The sequence below is a fragment of the Heteronotia binoei genome, chromosome 15, assembly GCF_032191835.1.
Source record: "Heteronotia binoei isolate CCM8104 ecotype False Entrance Well chromosome 15, APGP_CSIRO_Hbin_v1, whole genome shotgun sequence".
Classification (NCBI taxonomy): domain Eukaryota; kingdom Metazoa; phylum Chordata; class Lepidosauria; order Squamata; family Gekkonidae; genus Heteronotia; species Heteronotia binoei.
Genome location: NC_083237.1, coordinates 5,226,383 through 5,246,714, shown reverse-complemented (window position 1 = coordinate 5,246,714; position 20,332 = coordinate 5,226,383). Strand labels below are relative to the sequence as shown.

Here is a 20,332-nt window from a genome sequence, read left to right as displayed (position 1 = left end):
GAAGGCCGCAGCAGAGTCAAACAAACCTAGATTAGCCAGAAAAACTGCCCAAACTGAATATGAGAAGCACCGATTTTTAGGTGCCCAGAATTTGGAGAGCCAGTTTGGTGTAGTGGTTAAGTGTGCAGATTCTTATCTGGGAGAACTAGGTTTGATTCCCCACTTCCCCACTTGCAGCTGCTGGAATGGCCTTGGGTCAGCCATAGCTCTTGCAGGAGTTGTCTTTGAAAGGGCAGCTGCTGTGAGAGCCCTCTCAGCCCCACCCACTTCACAGGGTGTCTGTTGTGGGGGAGGAAGGTAAAGGAGATTGTGAGCTGCTCTGAGACTCTTCGGAGTGGAGGGTGGGATATAAATCCAATATCTTCTTCTTCTTCCTCCACTTGCACCTGCTAGCATGGCCTTGGGTCAGCCATAGCTCTAGCAGAGGTTGTCCTTGAAAGGGTAGCTGCTGTGAGAGCCCTCTCAGCCCCACCCACCTCACAGGGTGTCTGTTCGGTGGGGGGGGGGAGGGAAGGTAAAGGAGACTGTGACTGCTCTGAGTCGATGAGATTCAGAGTATAGGGCGGGAAATAAATCCAATATCATCATCATCTTCTCCAGCTGTGCCAGATACCTTTCTTCGAGACAGAGCCTTTGCAAGACCCAGAATCTGACGTTGGACCCATTCAACTCCTTGGATTTAAAAACACCCTGAGTAAGAAGGGGGAGAAATGCATCATGTTCAGGAAGAGACAAGGAGATATCTCCTAGCTCCCACACATTTGCAGGAGGTGTCTCCTTTCATACCAGTACGCTAAGGCTGCTGATCAAAAGTGGCCAGTGGGGACGGAGCAACATTATCCACCCCGGAGGAAAAAGAAATGGGGCAGCACCCAAGGGTGACAGAACGGCTCACTTTAGGAAGGGGACCAGAGAAAGAGCAAAACAGAGCCCACAAAATGTGGTTGGGCGGTAGGTCTCTGTCAACACTGTCTCATCCCCAGAGCCCACCAAAAAACTCCCAAGCTTACCAGGAACAGAAATATATTTTTGAACATCAGCCTCTACCGAAAGCCTATCGCAACCCCACAGAATCTGATCGTCAACAGGGAATATGATGTTCCGTTATGCAAAATAAAACCAGCAGAAGACTGAAGCTGAGAAGTGGAGAATTCTGCATCCTAATAATCTTCTGTTTTATCTTTTGAAAAAGAAGCCTTTAAAAAAAGAGAACACCTTCAAAGCCCAGTTTGCTTGAGGCAAACCTGTACCTGGCTTCTACCTAGAGTTGTCAACTCCAGGTGGGGAAAACCCTGGAGATTGGGGGGTGCACCTTAGGGAGGGACCTCAGCAAAAGTATAATACCCTTCGGAGCCAGTTTGGTGTAGTGGTTAAGCGTGTGGACTCTTATCTGGGAGAACTGGGTTTGATTCCCCCCCTCCTCCACTTGCAGCTGCTGGAATGGCCTTGGGTCAGCCAGAGCTCCCTTATCTGGGAGAGTTGGGTTTGATTCCCCACTCCTCCACTTGCAGCTGCTGGAATGGCCTTGGGTCAGCCAGAGCTCTCTTATCTGGGAGGACCGGGTTAGATTCCCCACTCCTCCACTTGCAGCTGCTGGAATGGCCTTGGGTCAGCCAGAGCTCTCTTATCTGGGAGAACTGGGTTAGATTCCCCACTCCTCCACTTGCAGCTGCTGGAATGGCCTTGGGTCAGCCATCACTCTTGCTAAGTGGTTAAGTGCACAGACTCTTATCTGGGAGAACCGGGTTTGATTCCCCACTCCTCCACTTGCACCTGCTGGAATGGCCTTGGGTCAGCCAGAGCTCTCGCAGAGCTGTCCTTGAAAGGGCAGCTTCTGGGAGAGCTCTCTCAGCCCCACCCACCTCACAGGGCGTCTGTTGTGGGAGGAGAAGATAGGAGATTGTAAGCTGCTCTGAGTCTCTGATTCAGAGAGAAAGGCGGGATATAAATCTGCAGTCTTCTTCAAAGTGGGCATTTTCTCCCAGGGAAGTGATCTGTTGTCCGGAAACCAGTTGCAGCTCTGGGAGATCTCCTGGAGGCTGGCAACCCTAGCTGTGCCATTTGACCACAAGTGGGGGCTAACTTGACAACAATCCTCCACACCAAAAACATTCCCTCCACACAGAAAAGTAGCTTCTCAGGGAAACGGGGTCAAGCCCGGCCTTCTCTGCAACATGAGAGCTTTCAATGCAGAGTGAATCTTTTTTTCATGGGAGCTCCAAACTTCCACTTTGAAGCAGTCCTACCCACACACAAATTAACTCATGCTAGTGAGAACCAGATCCAAGAGTCTAGGCCAGGGGTGTCAAACATGTGGTCCGGGGGCCAAATTGGGCCCCCGGAGAGTTTTGATCAGGTCTCCGAGCAACTGGCTGTCATCTGCTTCCTTCTCCCTCTCTCTTGCTTCCTTCTGCATCACAGCTTGTTTTGCCAGGCTTGCTCAATTGCACTGGAGCTACAAAGCAAAGCCTCTATTTTCTCCATTGGCTGAGGCTCCTCCCTTGGGAAGGAAGGGAGGGAGGCAGCGCTTGCTTTGCTGGGCTCTCATCGCACAGCAGAGCTACTGAGCCAAGCCTCTCTTCCTTCTATTGGCTGAGGCTCCTCCCCCTCCTGGTCCCCTGGGGAAGGAAGGAAAGAGCCAGAGCTTCCTTTGCCCAGTTCCCTGGGCCCCATGGGAGAGATGAAGATATTGGATTTATATCCAGCCCTCCACTAAGAAGAGTCTCAGAGAGGCTCACAATCTCCTTTACCTTCCTCCCCCACAACAGACACCCTATGAGGTGGGTGGGGCTGGAGAGGGCTCTCACAGCAGCTGCCCTTTCAAGGACAACCTCTGCCAGAGCTATGGCTGACCCAAGGCCATGCCAGCAGGTGCAAGTGGAGGAGTGGGGAATCAAACCCGGTTCTCCCAGATAAGAGTCCGCACACTTAACCACTACACCAAACTGGCTCTCCTACACCAAACTGGCTCTCAAAGCAAGCACCTTTAAGACCAAGTGCTAATATTTTAAGGATGTTTAAAGGGTTTTTTTAAAAAAATATTTGTGTTTGTCTGTGTCCTTTATAAAGTTTATATCTCTGTTACCTAATCATAAACAGGTACACACATGGGACAGCCTTACAAGATCTCATTTATGTCAGATCTGGCCCTCATAACAGATGAGTTTGACACCATAAACAGGTACACACATGGGACAGCCTTACAAGATCTCATTTATGTCAGATCCGGCCCTCATAACAGATGAGTTTGACACCCCTTATCTAGGCTTCTGCTGGGCATACAGTAGAGGTTCTGCCCCCCCACAAAACACTTTGTCCCCTCTGGTCGTTCTGGATCATGCAAGATGCCATTAATATCCAAACACACACACTGAACTGACCAATTCGAGTGTCCTTCAGAACTGCTTCATTCCCCTGCCCCAGGCGCTAAATACTGAATTTACTAAACCACCGAAAGGAGTACAGAAAGCTCTGTTCTGTTGCCAAGAAGACACAACAGCACGAAAGGAGAAAAGAAGCAGGGCTTGGGGTCTTTGACGGCCTGCTGTCCGTTTTTTGACACGCAATGAAGCCACAACGCAGTGGTGAGAATTGGATATAAAAGATAACCCTGGGAAAAACTCCCAGAGGAGAACGCAGAAGGACAATCGCAGCGCTAGCAGATGCTGGCAAACTGGCAAGGCAGATCCCACGCTCTTGAGAGTTCTGCAAGGACAAAATGAATAATGGGAAAGGATAAAACCCACCACCAACCCACCAAGGTTTTGCCAGAAGCGCCCAGGGTTTAGCAGGGCACAGACGACTCTTGCAGTTGTAGACCAGTCTTCCCAAGAGGAGACTTTTTGGGGTGCTGGGAACATCTCCTTAACTGCTGCCAGTTTCCTCTGCTGAAAAGCAAAAAGCCCGGTGTGACCCATGACCTATCCTCCAAATCCACTGCAGAGAGAAAGGCACCTCATATCTATCCAGCAACAGCTTCTGCACACGCATCAAATTATAACAGCACAAAATCCTGCCAAAGTCCTTCATGGCTTGGGACCAGGCTATCTGAAGGACTGTCTTCTCCTGTATGTTCCGGTCCAGAAATTAGAAGGGAGGGGCCCTCTGGACTATCCCATCAATCAACAAAGCTTGTTCGGAGGCCACATGAGGTAGGGCCTTTTCGGTGGCAGCCCCACAATTATGGAACAATCGCCCCGAGGGAGGTACACCTAGACCCTTCTTCAGGAGGCAGCTGAAGACATCGTTAAGAACTGTTCATATACCTGAAGTCCTAAACAGTGATTTTAAAAATTCTAATGGACTTTATATATTTTATTTTATGTCTTTTACCTATTCTGAGATTCATAGGGGAAAAGGGCAGCCAACAAAGGCAGTTTAAACAAACTGATGAGACACTATAAATGTTTACAGTGATCTGTGGTGAGGGTGAGGGAGATACCAGATCCAACAAAATCAGCTAGGGCCAAAAGCTCAGGATTCTTGTTTGTCACATTTGAAGTTGAATAAGAAGATAACAGCCTAAAATTTGTCTGGGGGAAGGCAGATAAACAGACTTGCTTTCCTGGGCTACAATATTTCCTCTGCGGCTTCTTCTTTTCAAATCTCTAGTCCTCATAATCATGGAGGAAATGAAGGAGAAGTTCTGAACTGCTGACATTTGTAAAAATTAGCATACACAACACCTGTCCTGTCAAAAGCAGCTACAACAAGACTTTTTCCTCTATTCTGCAAGCCTTTGGGGCACGAGGATGAGGCTGAAATTGGTTCCCAGCCCCTATCCCGCAAATGAGCTTCAAACCACTCCCCCAACTCCAACTCATACATCCCTCAAATAAAGTGTCCTATGGAAAAGAAGACAGAAGAAGATATTGGATTTATACCCCGCCCTCCACTTCGAATTTCAGAGTCTCAGAGTGGCTCACAATCTCCTTTATCTTCCTCCTCCACAACAGACACCCTGTGAGGTAGGTGGGGCTGAGAGAGCTCTCACAGCTGCCCTTTCAAGGACAACTCCTACAAGAGCTATGGCTGACCCAAGCTGCTGCAAGAGGAGTGAGGAATCAAACCCAGTTCTCCCAGATAAGAGTCCATGCACTTAACCACTACACTAAACAGGCTCTCTTACAATCACCTTCCCTTCCTCCCCCACAACAGACGCCCTGCGAGGTGGGTGGGGCTGAGAGGGCTCTCACAGCAGCTGCTCTTTCAAGAACAGAGGCTCAGAGTGGCCTACAATTTCCTTTCCCTTCCTTCCCCACAACAGACACCCTGTGAGGCGGGTGGGGCTGAGAGCACTCTCCCAGAAGCTGCCTTTTCAAGGACAAATTCTATGAGAGCTGTGGCTGACCCAAGGCCATTCCAGCAGCTACAAGAGGAGGAGTGGGGAATCAAACCCGGTTCTCCCAGATTAGAGTCCGGGCACTTCACCACTACACCAAGCTGGGTGCCAAAAGAGATGCCAGTCAATAGCTTAGGTTTTGAGCAAAGGGCATCGAAGTAGGCTGACCCCGGAAATCCCACTGGCTCATTTTGCTAAGCAGCTAAAAAACCTAGGACTGCACCCCAAACTCAGTCCTGAAGGACCCTAACTCCTGCTTCCTTGGAACCACAAGACACTACCCTGGCAAGGCATCAAAAACAGAAAAGGTCCCCAGAAACCCCACAGGATTCTCATACTGCACATCGGACCTGTCCTTCAGACTCTCCACATACAGACCAAAGAACCCATGGTGGTAAAGAGCCAGTGCAATGAAGAAATTCCAACTGTGTAGCACTATAATAAAAGAAGTTTTAATTACATTCAAGTATAATGTTTCTGTGTCATTATTCACATCATAATGACTGCAGGGAACAATAACAAGGAGATTGTTGATCTTGTGCATCCAATGGGCTAAATTCCAACGCCCTACATGTCAGATAGATAGATAGATAGATAGATAGATAGATAGATAGATAGATAGATAGATAGATAGATAGATAGATAGATAGATAGATAGATAGATAGATAGATAAATTTATTGTCATTGTTCTCAAAAAAGAAAATGAGAGCAACGAAATGAGGTGCTCTTCCACAAACATACCAACACATCAACACCCCCCCAAAAAGGACATATACATAGACCATTTAAATGCATCTAAAAACAAATAACCATTCATAACCCTGCATTTAGCCTAACCACGGCACTTGGGTAGAAGCTGCCCATGAATCTATTTGTCTTAGCCTTCAACACTCTATATCGCCTGCCTGACGGTAAGATCTCAAATAGCAAGTGGCCCAGATGTGAAGGGTCCCTTAAAATCATTTGTATCTTCCTTTTACATCCCATATTATACAGATCCACCAATGAGGGGAGAGAACATCCACAAATCTTCTGTGCTCTTACCATCTGAGAGAACCGGGTTTGATTCGCCACTCCTCCACTTGCACCTGCTGGAATGGCCTTGGGTCAGCCTTGTAGCAGTTGTCCTTGAAAGGGCAGCTGCTTTAAGAGCTCTCGCAGCCCCACCTACCTCACAGAGTGTCTGCTGGGGTGGGGGGGAGGTAAAGGAGATTGTGACCGCTCTAAGACTCTGAGATTCAGAGTATAGGGCAGGATATAAATCCAGTATCATCATCTTCTAAAAAGTTCCAGTTGTACCAAAAGCTGCCACGAAGGCCCTCCAGAAATTTGACAATGGTGGGTAATGAAGTCGACTGTAGTTCACACTTCTTCTATTGCCATCAATATGTAGGGTAAATTCCACGTGTACGGCATTGGAATTTAGCCTTTTGGCTGCACAAGCTCGACAAATATTCCCCATGTTGATTCTCACGTTATTGTTCTCTGTAGCGATTATGAAGTGAATAACGACACAGAAATACTGCACTTTAATGCCATAAAACAGTTTATTATAGCGCTACACAGCTGGAATTTATTGTATTGGTTCAAACTTTCCAGACAAACAGAAAAAGGAAATCTTCCCAACTTCCCAAAAGAGATTTCAATACTTGAGAGGTCCATCAGTGGCTATTAGCCACAGCATATTGATGGAACTCTGTCTGGGGCAGTGAAGCTCTTTATTCTTGGTGCTGGGGGGGGGGGGCAGTGGGATGGTTTCTAGTGTCCTGACCCCACTGATGGACCTCCTGATGGCACCTGGGTTTTTTGGTCACTGTGTGACACAGAGAGTTGGACTGGATGGGCCATTGGCCTGATCCAACATGCCTTTTCTTATGTTCTTATGCGACACTGAGTGTTGGATTAGATGGGCCATTGGCCTGATCCAACATGGTTTCTCTTATGTTCTTCTGTGACACAAAGTGTTGGACTGGATGGGCCATTGGCCTGATCCAACATGGCTTCTCTTATGTCCTTATGTGACACAGAGTGTTGGACTGGATGGGCCATTGGCCTGATCCACATGGCTTCTCTTATGTTCTTCTGTGACAAAGAGTGTTGGACTGGAGGGGCCATTGGCCTGATCCACCATGAGTTCTCTTATGTGACACAGAGTGTTGGACTGGATGGGCCACTGGCCTGATCCAACAGGGCTTCTCTTCTGTTCTTATGTGACACAGAGTGTTGGACTGGATGGGCCTTTGGCCTGATCTAACAAGGCTTCTCTTATGTTCTTATGTGACCCAGAGTGTTGGACTGGATGGGCCATTGGCCTGATCCAACAGGGCTTCTCTTATGTTCTTCTGTGACACAAAGTGTTGGACTGGATAGGCCATTGGCCTGATCCAACAGGGCTTCTCTTATGTTCTTCTGTGACACAAAGTGTTGGAATGGATGGGCCATTGGCCTGATCCAACATGGCTTCTCTTAAGTTCTTATGTGACACAAAGTGTTGGACTGGATGGGCCATTGGCCTGATCCACATGGCTTCTCTTATGTTCTTCTGTGACACAGAGTGTTGGACTGGATGGGCCATTGGCCTGATCCAACATGGCTTCTCTTATGTTCTTATGTGACACAAAGTGTTGGACTGGATGGGCCATTGGCCTGATCCAACACGGCTCCTCTTATGTTCTTCTGTGACACAGAGTGTTGGACTGGATGGGCCATTGGCCTGATCCAACAGGGCTTCTCTTATGTTCTTCTGTGACACAGAGTGTTGGACTGGATGGGCCATTGGCCTGATCCAACAGGGCTTCTCTTATGTTCTTCTGTGACACAAAGTGTTGGAATGGATGGGCCATTGGCCTGATCCAACAGGCTTCTCTTATGGTTGGTGTAGTGGTTAAGTGTGTGGACTCTTATCTGGGAGAACCGCGTTTGATTCCCCACTCCTCCACTAGCACCTGCTGGCATGGCCTTGGGTCAGCCATAGCTCTGGCAGAGGTTGTCCTTGAAAGGGCAGCTGCTGTGAGAGTCCTCTCCAGCCCCACCCACCTCACAGGGTGTCTGTTGTGGGGGAGGAAGGGAAAGGAGATGGTGAGCTGCTCTGAGACTCTTCGGAGTGGAGGGCAGGATATAAATCCAATATCTTCTTCTTCTTCTTCTGTGTCACAAAGTGTTGGACTGGATGGGCCACTGGCCTGATCCAACATGGCTTCTCTTCTGTTCTCATTTCTGTTGCTTGGGTTTTCCTTCCAATTACTGTATCTGTTTCTCTCTCTCTCCATGTGAGCAAATGCCCACTGCTGATTTCTTCCTCATAAATTAGTATGGGAAACAGGGTAAGTACACATCCCTCCCGTCCAACCCGAAAACATATGTGATTTTTTTTTCTCCTCTGAAATTTCACTCCGTTTGTCTTTTGCAAAAGAAAAGAAAAAAGACCAGACTTCAAACTGGCCATCACTCCACGGCTCCTTACAGAGCGCCCCCTGCTGGTTCCATAAACAGGGGTGGTTCAGAACTTATTCTAGGAGCAGACCTGTTCAGATAGAATCAGTGCCTGCCGATGAATTTGAAAACAGAAACTTCAATACGAAGGGGGAACCAACTTCAGCCTTGTACATTTCAGACTGAAAATGTGCCAGAAAATTTTGTATAAAGCATACAAAACATATCCCAGGCACTGCACCCCCACAGTGCTTAAAAATGCCACTGTGGCGCCAAATATTTTCAATGATATTTTGATTGTAGCATCTATTCAGCAATATTGTGATTCCCCACCCCTCCGCTTGCAGCTGCTGGAATGGCCTTGGGTCAGCTATAGTTCTCGCAGAGTTGTCCTTGAAAGGGCAGCTTTTGGGAGAGTTCTCTAAGCCCCACCTACCTACCTCACAGGGTGTCTGTTTGGGGGGGGGGGAGGTATAGGAGTCTGTAAACTGCTCTGAGATTCAGGGTATGGGGCGGGGTATAAATCCAATCTCTTCTATCTTCAATATCTCTTCTCCAATTCTCAGTGCATGAAGTTTCCTCGCTGTTTACAATATCCTGCGTTAGAGAACAAATTCACTTCTTAAGCAGTTGTTTCCAACACTGGCTCCGCTACCAATTAAAAATGGAGCTTTTAAAATCAGTAACAGAATTATCTCTTTTTTAATTTAGTTCCATTATTTATCATCTGCCTTTCTCACAGAGACTCAGGGCAGATTCTGCTAGGTCAGCAAAGCCATCAACGGGATTGGACAACCCATAAACAATGTAATAGGATTAGAATCATAGAGTTGGAAGGGACCTCTAGGGTCATCTAGTCCAACCCCCTGCACAACGCAGGAAACTCACAAACACCTCCCCCTAAATTCACAGGATCTTTATTATTGTCAGATGGCCCTCTAGCCTCTGTTGAAAAACCTCCAAGGAAGGAGAGCCCACCACCTCCCGAGGAAGTCTGTTCCACTGAGGAACCGCTCTCGTGGTCAGGAAGTTAATCAGAGAGTTGGAAGAGACCTCCAGGGTCATCTAGTCCAACCCCCTGCACAATGCAGGAAACTCAAAAAGATCTCCCCCTAAATTCACAGGACCTTCATTGCTGTCAGATGGCCATCTAGCCTCTGTTGAAAAACCTCCAAGGAAGGAGAGCCCACCAAGACTGCAAAAATCTGAAACCAAAGCAGAAATCTGAAACAAGAATTAACATGATGTGTTATGTAATACAGAGATTACATAGCAGGATAATACCTCAGCTGTTTGTCGTGGTTACCCCTGTGTTTATTTCTGTACGGCAATAACGTTGCGGTAGTTTTAATACAATTGAGAGAAACCTGCAAAAAGGCTAGGATACAGGGTTTGGAGTAGCAAGAATTAGAAAAACAAAACACTCCTTTCAGTTGGGCTCCTGTTTCTCAGCTAGGATAAGGAGGCTGAGAAAACGTGGCCAGTTCTGATATATTGAACCGCCAGACTTAGATACCAGGGATGTCGATTTCAATTAATAAACCAGCTGCTTCAACTATCGAAATGTTACAATGAATGTATATAAATGGCAAAGGTGTCCTGGGGATTGTCCTGCTATACATGCCTGTGCTATGCTATCAATCCCGTTACTTCTGACCCCTTTCTCACACCATTCATTATTTCACAACAGGGAAGATCCAAAGCTACCATCCCCAGCTAGGGTTGCCTGGTCCAATTCAAGAAATATCTGGGGACGTTGGGGGTGGAGCCAGGAGACTTTGGGGGTGGAGGCAGGAGACATTGGGGGCGGAGCCAGGAGCAAGGTTGTGACAAGCATAACTGAACCCCAAAGGGAGTTCTGGCCATCCCATTTAAAGGGACCGCACACCTTTTAAATACCTTCCCTCCATTTGGAATAATGAAGGATAGGGGTACCTTCTTTTGGGGCTCACAGAACTGGACCCCCTGATCCAATCTTGTTGAAACTTGGGAGCTGTTTTGAGGAGAGACACCAGGCGCTATGCTGCATATTTGGTGCCTCTACGACAAAAAACAGCCCCCCAAGAGCCCCAGTTACCCACCAATCAATTCTCTATTATACCCTATGGGAATTGGTCTCCATAGGGAATGACGGAGAGCCCAAGAGACATTTCCCTCCCCCCTCCTGCTTTCTGATGACCCTGAAGTGGGGGGAGGGCCTCCAAACCGGGGGATCCCCTGCCCCCACCTGGGGATTGGCAACCCAATCCCCAGATCCTCCGCTCCTGTCAGTTACCCCAGAGAAATTGAGACTGACCTTGAAACCCTGCCCCCCCCCCCCAATAACAAAGCTGTCGTAAGCTTGCTACCAAGATCAGTTCAAAACCATCACCGACATAAGTCTAAGGCAGGGGTGGCCAACGGTAGCTCTCTCTTTGTTTTTTTTTTGCCTACAACTCCCATCAGTCCCAGCTGAAAAACATCTGGAGAGCCACTGTTCCCCACCCCTGCTCTAACATCTGGAGAGCTATCGTTCTCCACCCCTGGTCTAAGGAATTTATCACAGAGAGTCCCTGAACGGAAGTACATTCGTATCCGGCCACAATTAAAGCTGGATAATTCCAACAGCTACTGAAAAACAGGCTTCTCCCCCCCCGATGACGAAGTATATGTGACAACAGGGAGGGGTCGTGGGTCAGCGGCAGAACATCTGCTCCATCTGCTCAGCATGCAGGAGGTCCCAGGTTCAATCCCCAGCATCCCCGGTTAAAAGGTTCAAGTTGAAGGGGATATGAAAGACCTCCACCTGAGACCCTGGAGGAGCCACTGCCCGTCTGAGTTGACGATCGGTGGAAGGCAGCTTCGTGTCTCCAACCTCAGAACCTCACGGCTATTAATGTTCGGCAAAGAGGCACAGACTGGGCACCAATGTGGCAGCCTTCAAGGTGAAGCAGGCGGCCGTGGGAAGAGAAGCATTCGGCTCACAACGGCAAAGAGCTGTTCACCTGCAGCTGCTCATCCCAAGGTGACCAGGCAAGAAAAGCATTTAAACGGATGTGTTCTCTCCCCCTCCATCTGGGGTGGAAGAGAGACGATCGGGGTACAAGCTCACTGGTGGGCAACACGGAGGGGCTGCCGACCCCCAGGTGGGCACCTGGAGATCTTCTGCTATTACAGCTGAGCTTGAGACAATCAAGATTAGTTCCCCTGGAGAAAATGGCTGCGTTGAAGGGGGGACTCTGTGACAGAGGTGGCCAAACTGTGGCTTGGGAGTCGCATGTGGCTCTTTCACACATACGGCTTGCGTCTCAAAGCCCCCACTGATCCACCAGCCAGTTTGGAGAAGGCTTTTGTTTTGTTTGTTTTTAAATCCCTTCTCCAAGTCAGTGGCTTTGAGAACGCACTTAAAAGAAAGTTGCTTTCTTTCCACCTCTCCCTTGCCTTCTTTCTTTCTCTTTCTTTCTTTCTTTCTTTCTTTCTTTCTTTCTTTCTTTCTTTCTTTCTTTCTTTCTTTCTTTCTTTCTTTCTTTCTTTCTCTCCCTCCCTTCCTCCAATATCTGACATTTATGTCTTGTGGCTCTCAAACATCTGACGTTCATTCTACGCGGCTCTTATGTTAAACAAGTTTGGCCACCCCTGATCTATGGGCGTTATACCCCACTGAGTTCCCCCCCAAGGTCCCCCCCAAAAAAACCTCTAGACAATTCCCACCCCAGAGTTGGTCACCCTAGCTTTACAGCTTTCGAGTCCTCTACAAGGAATGACCAGCCTTTGGGGGAAATGACTTCACCCCAGATAAAAGGGCGATGATTCATCTCTTGACTAGGCCTTTGTTTTAAAACACAGCAAGGTCGCACCAAGCTGGGCTTTCTGCAGCTCTGCTTGTTTACCCCTTGCTTGGAACAATGGGATCTCTTATGATCCCACTTTAGGCAGGGCCTTGAGGCCTTTCCCTTTCTTTCTTTCTTTTTAAAAAATCTAATAATAAGATCAAGCATTCTGGTGAGGTTCTGTGCAGTTCCAAGCACATCTGGAGCCAGTGGAGTGGAGGGCCAGTTTGGTGTAATGGTTAAGTGTGCGGACTCTTATCTGGGAGACCCGGGTTTGATTCCCCACTCCTCCACTTGCAGCTGCTGGAATGGTCTTGGGTCAGCCATCGCTCTGGCAGAGGCTGTCCTTGAAAGGGCAGCTGCTGGGAGAGCCCTCTCCAGCCCCACCCACCTCACAGGGTGTCTGTTGTGGGGGAGGAAGGGAAAGGAGATTGTGAGCTGCTCTGGGACTCTTTGGAGTGGAGGGCGGGATATAAATCCAATATCTTCATCTACCACACTGGGTGTCTGTTTTGGGGGGGGGGGAGGAAAGGGAGATTGTGAGCCACTCTGAGACTCTTCGGAGTGGAGGGCGGGATATAAATCCAATATCTTCATCTACCTCACAGGGTGTCTGTTGTGGGGGGGGGGAGGTAAAGGAGATTGTGAGCCCCTCTGAGACTCTTTGGAGTGGAGGGCAGGATATAAATCCAATATCTTCATCTACCTCACAGGGTGTCTGTTGTGGGGGAGGAAGGGAAAAGAGATTGTGAGCCGCTCTGAGACTCTTCTGAGTGGAGGGCAAAATATAAATCCAATATCATCATCATCTCACAGTCCTGGGAACAGAGACTTACTTAACCTCTGGCAAGTTAAGGGCCCTTTGCCCTCACAAATTAAACAGGGTTTGCTGCACCTTCAATGGACATTTCCCCCCCACCCTTAGTTCCTTGGGGAGCTTGCTGTCTAATGTGGGACCCGCTACAAAGAAGGAGCAGGTTAAAGCAGACTCCAAACAGGCACCCTTGGGTGAGAGAAACTGCCAAAATGCAGCAACAAGACAACCCTAACTGGTTCACAGGGACGTATGGGGGAGAGAGAGTCCTTCATCCAGAGATGCGTAGTTGCAGACTGTGAAGGCCGTCACACAAGGGGCAAGGGGTTAGGGAAACACAAAAGGGGCCCAGAGTCTTACTGCCACACAGAAGTAGCTGCCCCTCTGCACACACACAATACCTCCTCTTCCAAATCACTCGTGCCGCAAGAAGACAAGCTGTTTCACACGAGGGCAATATCCAGTGCTTTAAAATACAAATCCCAGGAAGTTTAATTCAATCAAAGGTAGCCAAAGAGGAATTCAAATTTGCTGGCCAAGACACAGAGGGAAATTGTTCAGGAAGCAGATTCAGGAGTCCTGGCTGGATCTCCTAGGATCCACACCCATTAAGCAGAGGACTCCAGAGAACACAATCAAGGTTAACCCAAAGCTGCAATCCTTCCAGGATTTGAAAGTAATTTCACATTTCATTTGAGCAGATCCTTCAAATCCATCCCACACACACCCCCAATTAATTTTGGCAGTTTTTCCTCTGATATTTTATACATACATATACCTTTATTGGCATTAAAAACACAAGTAATTACTTATAGTTGTCAGTACAGATATGCATAAATCTGATAAATATCACCAATAGGAATATAAAACAGGAGATTGTAACTAGTAAATAGTAACAGTATGTCAACTCTGATATTTTAAGATGAAGGACTGGGGGACTCAGATCTTCATTTAAAGGGGGGCATCATGGACCAAGTGCAATAACAGAATAGAGATAACTGGCAGGAAAAAACAAAACAATCCAACTTTTTGTGGAGGGAGGTACTTTATCAGTCCATTCTATGTCCTATGCAGACAGCACAGAGGCCCATGGGAGAAACGCAACTGGAAGATATTGGATTTTAGATATTGGATTTATATCCCACCCTATACTCTGAATCTCAGAGCGGTCACAATTCCCTTTACCTCCCCTCCCCTCCACGACAGACACTCTGTGAGGTAGGTGAGGGTGAGAGAGCTCTTACAGCAGCTGCCCCTTTAAAGGACAACTCCTGCAAGAGCTATGGCTGACCCAAGGCCATGCTAGCAGGTGCAAGTGGAGGAGTGGGGAATCAAACCCAGTTCTCCCAGATAAGAGTCTGCACATTTAACCACTACACCAAAACAGCTCTCTGTGAGAGAAATGGGTGAATGAGGGATTTTGAGCCACATTATTGTTCATGAGGGATTTTGAGCTACATTATTGTTCGACACATGCAAAGCAAAGAAATAAAGAAATCCATCTTTTATCTCTCTTAACTACTTGATGGGTCTCTGGCCATATCAAACAGATGGAAACATTGATCTCTCTTTAACTTTTTTTTTTTTTGGCACCCACAAAGTTCCATCTACACACCCCCACACCCCACTGTGGCTTCAAGCTTTCCACCTCCTCCAGAATGTGTTTTCCTTCCAGAGGAAAGAGGAGGAGTCAACCTGCAACTGACAGATGGAAAATGTCCAAAATCATCCATATCCAAGGACTTTTTCTATTAAGAAGGGTAGCAGCTCTGCTAAGATGGAAAACACGGACACAACACACACACACACACCCCAGAACAAACAAGACCCCATTCAATGGCAGGGAAAGCGGCGGTACCACCTATTGCCAAAAGGGTATTTTTAGCGTCACCCATCTGCATTGCTTGCGTTGGCAAAACCTAAAAATATGCAAGAGGGTAAAGGGAGGGGGGGGAGAGAAGGAGCATCAGTTTTCAATGCATGCCCTTCTCCCCCACTTCAAGTTCTTGTATTTCGGAGGCTGAGGGTCATTTTGATCAAGGGGGAAAAAAACCTGCCCCGGATGCGTGCATGAAAGCAGATGCAGCCAGGAAACATCTGGCGGAGGATGCTCTGGAAGCCATCTCTCTCCCCCTGGGCTAATTTCAATCGCTAGCACATTTGGCATTCATGTGCTGCAAGGGGAGCAGCAGCCACGTCTAGCCCCCCCCCCTCCCCTTTACATCCAGCCTCACACCCGCAGCAGCCTGACAGGAGAGCAACATTCGCACCCAGAGAACAGGTGGCTATTTTTACCAAACACGGAGGACTCGTGTTTTTTTTTACCTCCTCCAGGCATTCTGAGAATGGGAAGAGATGCAAATAATTTTTTTGTTAAAGGGCAAAGGAGGGCGGAGAGGCAGGAAAAGCAGAGCAGGTGGTAGAGTCTCAGGAGACAGCGCATTCAGACCGAATACATTTTTAATAGCTGTTAGTTTGCCCATGCATACAGGTGTGTGTGTGTGTGTGTGTGTGTGTGTGTGTGTGTATATATATATATATATATATATATATATATATATATATTTGAAATATAATATTTGCAACGCAGCATCAAAGCAAGCCTAAAGAGACTGTATGGTGGGGAAAGGCTGAGAAGGACGGGGTCGGCTATTGTCGAACCCCCCACCTCTCCTAACAGGCGACATCCCCTAGCTGCAAAATCGGTCCAGAGGCTTTTGCACATAGCCACCCGTGAGTGGAAGGCGCTGACATCACCGACACCTGGCGTTTAGGGGAAAGGCAACCTTGGCAGCCACCCCTCAGCCGGGAAGGAGGATGCATTGGAAAAGGGGGATGGGAAGGACCCCGGTTTGGCCAGATTCGGCTAAGGGGCTTGCAAAGCCAGGGGTGCATGCAACCGGTGGGTCCCCCCCTCCCCCTCCCCTTTTGCATGCACGCGCAGAGATTCGAAAACTAAGATCTAAAGGAATGCTTTCCCCCCCCCCCTCCCGATTACCCATCTCCCCATCCAAGACCCCCTCTTAAGGCCAAGCAGGTGGAAAGCATTCCCACGCCCTGGAGGCAGGGGGGGGGAGAGAGAGGAAAGCCTTTTGCAGGCAAGAGCTCGCGCAAACGGGGCGGCGGGGGGAGAGAATTGCATTGCAACCCCCCCCCCCCCATTTGCGGCCAACAAGCCTCCCCCCCACCATGCGTGGGCGGGGGAGCCATGGGCGCCCGGCGGGGACGGAGGCGGCGGAGCCCCGCCATCGGGCGTGCACCTGCCCTTCTGCACCCCCGCGAGCATTGCACGCCCCTCGGCGCCTTGCACGGGCCGCTACTTACATCTCCGCGGCGGGGCTGGCGGGGCGGCAGGGGCGGCGGCGGCAGGGAGTGCTGGGCTCGCGCTCTCCGAACGGTGCGGCTCTCTCGGCGAAGGCGGCAAGATGGCGGCCGGGCTGCTCACATCCGGGCACTCGCGCGGGGAGGGAGGGGGAGGCGGCGGGCGCCATGTTGGCTCCTCCGGGGGTCCTGCCCTCCCCCCCCCCCAGGAAGGGCTGGAGAGAGAAGGGAATGGACCCCCCCCACACACACACACGGGGAAGCACGTCGAAGAGAATCGCTTCAGAAAGCCCAAAGCACAAAATAAATCGCTCAAAAAGCCCAGAAGAAACACTTCACAAAGCATAATATAAATCTCTTCAGAAAGCCCAAAATAATCACTTCAGAAAGCCCAAAGCACAAAATAAATCGCTTCAGAAAGCCCCAAATAATCACTTCAGAAAGCCCAAAGCACAAAATAATCACTTCAGAAAGCCCCAAATAATCACTTCAGAAAGCCCAAAGCACAAAATAAATGGCTTCAAAAAGCACAGAAGAAACACTTCACAAAGCATAATATAAATCTCTTCAGAAAGCCCAAAATAATCACTTCAGAAAGCCCAAAGCACAAAATAAATCGCTTCAGAAAGCCCCAAATAATCACTTCAGAAAGCCCAAAGCACAAAATAATCACTTCAGAAAGCCCCAAATAATCACTTCAGAAAGCCCAAAGCACAAAATAAATGGCTTCAAAAAGCACAGAAGAAACACTTCACAAAGCATAATATAAATCTCTTCAGAAAGCCCAAAATAATCACTTCAGAAAGCCCAAAGCACAAAATAAATCGCTTCAGAAAGCCCCAAATAATCACTTCAGAAAGCCCAAAGCACAAAATAATCACTTCAGAAAGCCCCAAATAATCACTTCAGAAAGCCCAAAGCACAAAATAAATGGCTTCAAAAAGCACAGAAGAAACACTTCACAAAGCATAATATAAATCTCTTCAGAAAGCCCAAAATAATCACTTCAGAAAGCCCAAAGCACAAAATAAATCGCTTCAGAAAGCCCAAAATAATCACTTCAGAAAGCCCAAAGCACAAAATAAATCTCTTCAGAAAAACCAAAATAATCACTTCAGAAAGCCCAAAGCACAAAAAAAATCGCTTCAAAAAGCCCAAAATAATCACTTCAGAAAGCCCAAGACAATCACTTCAGAAAGCCCAAAGCACAAAATAAATCACTTCAAAAAGCCTAAAAGAATCACTTCAGAAAGCCCAAAGCACAAAATAAATCGCTTCAAAGAGCCCAAAATAATCACTTCAGAAAGCCCAAAGCACAAAATAAATGGCTTCAAAAAGCACAGAAGAAACACTTCAGAAAGCCCAAAGCCCAAAATAATCACTTCAGAAAGCCCAAAACACAAAATAATCACTTCAGAAAGCCCAAAGCACAAAATAAATCGCTTCAAAAAGCCTAAAATAATCGCTTCAAAAAGCCTAAAATAGTCACTTCAGAAAGCCCAAAGCAAAAATAAATCACTTCAAAAAGACCAAAATAATCACTTCAGAAAGCCCAAAGCCCAAAATAAATCGCTTCAGAAAGCCCAAAATAATCACTTCAGAAAGCCCAAAGCACAAAAAAATCGCTTCAGAAAGCCCAAAATAATCACTTCAGAAAGCCCAAAGCACAAAATAATCACTTCAGAAAGCCCAAAGCACAAAATAAATCTCTTCAGAAAGCCCAAAATAATCACTTCAGAAAGCCCAAAGCACAAAATAATCACTTCAGAAAGCCCAAAGCACAAAATAATCACTTCAGAAAGCCCAAAGCACAAAATAAATCTCTTCAGAAAGCCCAAAGCACAAAATAAATCACTTCAAAAAGCCCAAAATAATCACTTCAGAAAGCCCAAAGCACAAAATAAATCTCTTCAGAAAGACCAAAATAATCACTTCAGAAAGCCCAAAGCCCAAAATAAATCACTTCAAAAAGCCCAAAATAATCACTTCAGAAAGCCCAAAGCACAAAATAAATCTCTTCAGAAAGCACAAAATAATCACTTCAGAAAGCCCAAAGCACAAAATAAATGGCTTCAAAAAGCACAGAAGAAACACTTCACAAAGCATAATATAAATCTCTTCAGAAAGCCCAAAATAATCACTTCAGAAAGCCCAAAGCACAAAATAAATCGCTTCAGAAAGCCCAAAATAATCACTTCAGAAAGCCCAAAGCACAAAATAAATCTCTTCAGAAAAACCAAAATAATCACTTCAGAAAGCCCAAAGCACAAAAAAAATCGCTTCAAAAAGCCCAAAATAATCACTTCAGAAAGCCCAAAATAATCACTTCAGAAAGCCCAAAGCACAAAATAAATCACTTCAAAAAGCCTAAAAGAATCACTTCAGAAAGCCCAAAGCACAAAATAAATCACTTCAAAGAGCCCAAAATAATCACTTCAGAAAGCCCAAAGCACAAAATAAATGGCTTCAAAAAGCACAGAAGAAACACTTCAGAAAGCCCAAAGCCCAAAATAATCACTTCAGAAAGCCCAAAACACAAAATAATCACTTCAGAAAGCCCAAAGCACAAAATAAATCGCTTCAAAAAGCCTAAAATAATCGCTTCAAAAAGCCTAAAATAGTCACTTCAGAAAGCCCAAAGCAAAAATAAATCACTTCAAAAAGACCAAAATAATCACTTCAGAAAGCCCAAAGCCCAAAATAAATCGCTTCAGAAAGCCCAAAATAATCACTTCAGAAAGCCCAAAGCACAAAAAAATCGCTTCAGAAAGCCCAAAATAATCACTTCAGAAAGCCCAAAGCACAAAATAATCACTTCAGAAAGCCCAAAGCACAAAATAAATCTCTTCAGAAAGCCCAAAATAATCACTTCAGAAAGCCCAAAGCACAAAATAATCACTTCAGAAAGCCCAAAGCACAAAATAATCACTTCAGAAAGCCCAAAGCACAAAATAAATCTCTTCAGAAAGCCCAAAGCACAAAATAAATCACTTCAAAAAGCCCAAAATAATCACTTCAGAAAGCCCAAAGCACAAAATAAATCTCTTCAGAAAGACCAAAATAATCACTTCAGAAAGCCCAAAGCACAAAATAAATCACTTCAAAAAGCCCAAAATAATCACTTCAGAAAGCCCAAAGCACAAAATAAATCTCTTCAGAAAGCACAAAATAATCACTTCAGAAAGCCCAAAGCACAAAATACATCTCTTCAGAAAGCACAAAATAATCACTTCAGAAAGCCCAAAGCACAAAATAAATCTCTTCAGAAAGCACAAAATAATCACTTCAGAAAGCCCAAAGCACAAAATACATCTCTTCAGAAAGCACAAAATAATCACTTCAGAAAGCCCAAAGCACAAAATACATCTCTTCAGAAAGCCCAAAATAATCACTTCAGAAAGCCCAAAGCACAAAATAAATCTCTTCAGAAAGCACAAAATAATCACTTCAGAAAGCCCAAAGCACAAAATACATCTCTTCAGAAAGCACAAAATAATCACTTCAGAAAGCCCAAAGCACAAAAAAAATCGCTTCAAAAAGCCCAAAATAATCACTTCAGAAAGCCCAAAGCAAAAATAAATCACTTCAGAAAGCCCAAAATAATCACTTCAGAA

General features: G+C 46.6%; 1 protein-coding gene across 1 annotated transcript in view; it reads right to left on the bottom strand.

The window, feature by feature from the left end:
- LOC132584597 (vesicle-associated membrane protein 2) overlaps positions 1-16,888 on the bottom strand; it is a 29,975-nt gene extending 13,087 nt beyond the window's left edge. The window contains exon 1 of the mRNA XM_060256499.1: positions 16,722-16,888. Coding sequence (XP_060112482.1) covers positions 16,722-16,888 — 167 coding nt within the window. The remainder of the gene's footprint in view (positions 1-16,721) is intronic.
- Between the last annotated feature and the right edge of the window lie 3,444 nt (positions 16,889-20,332).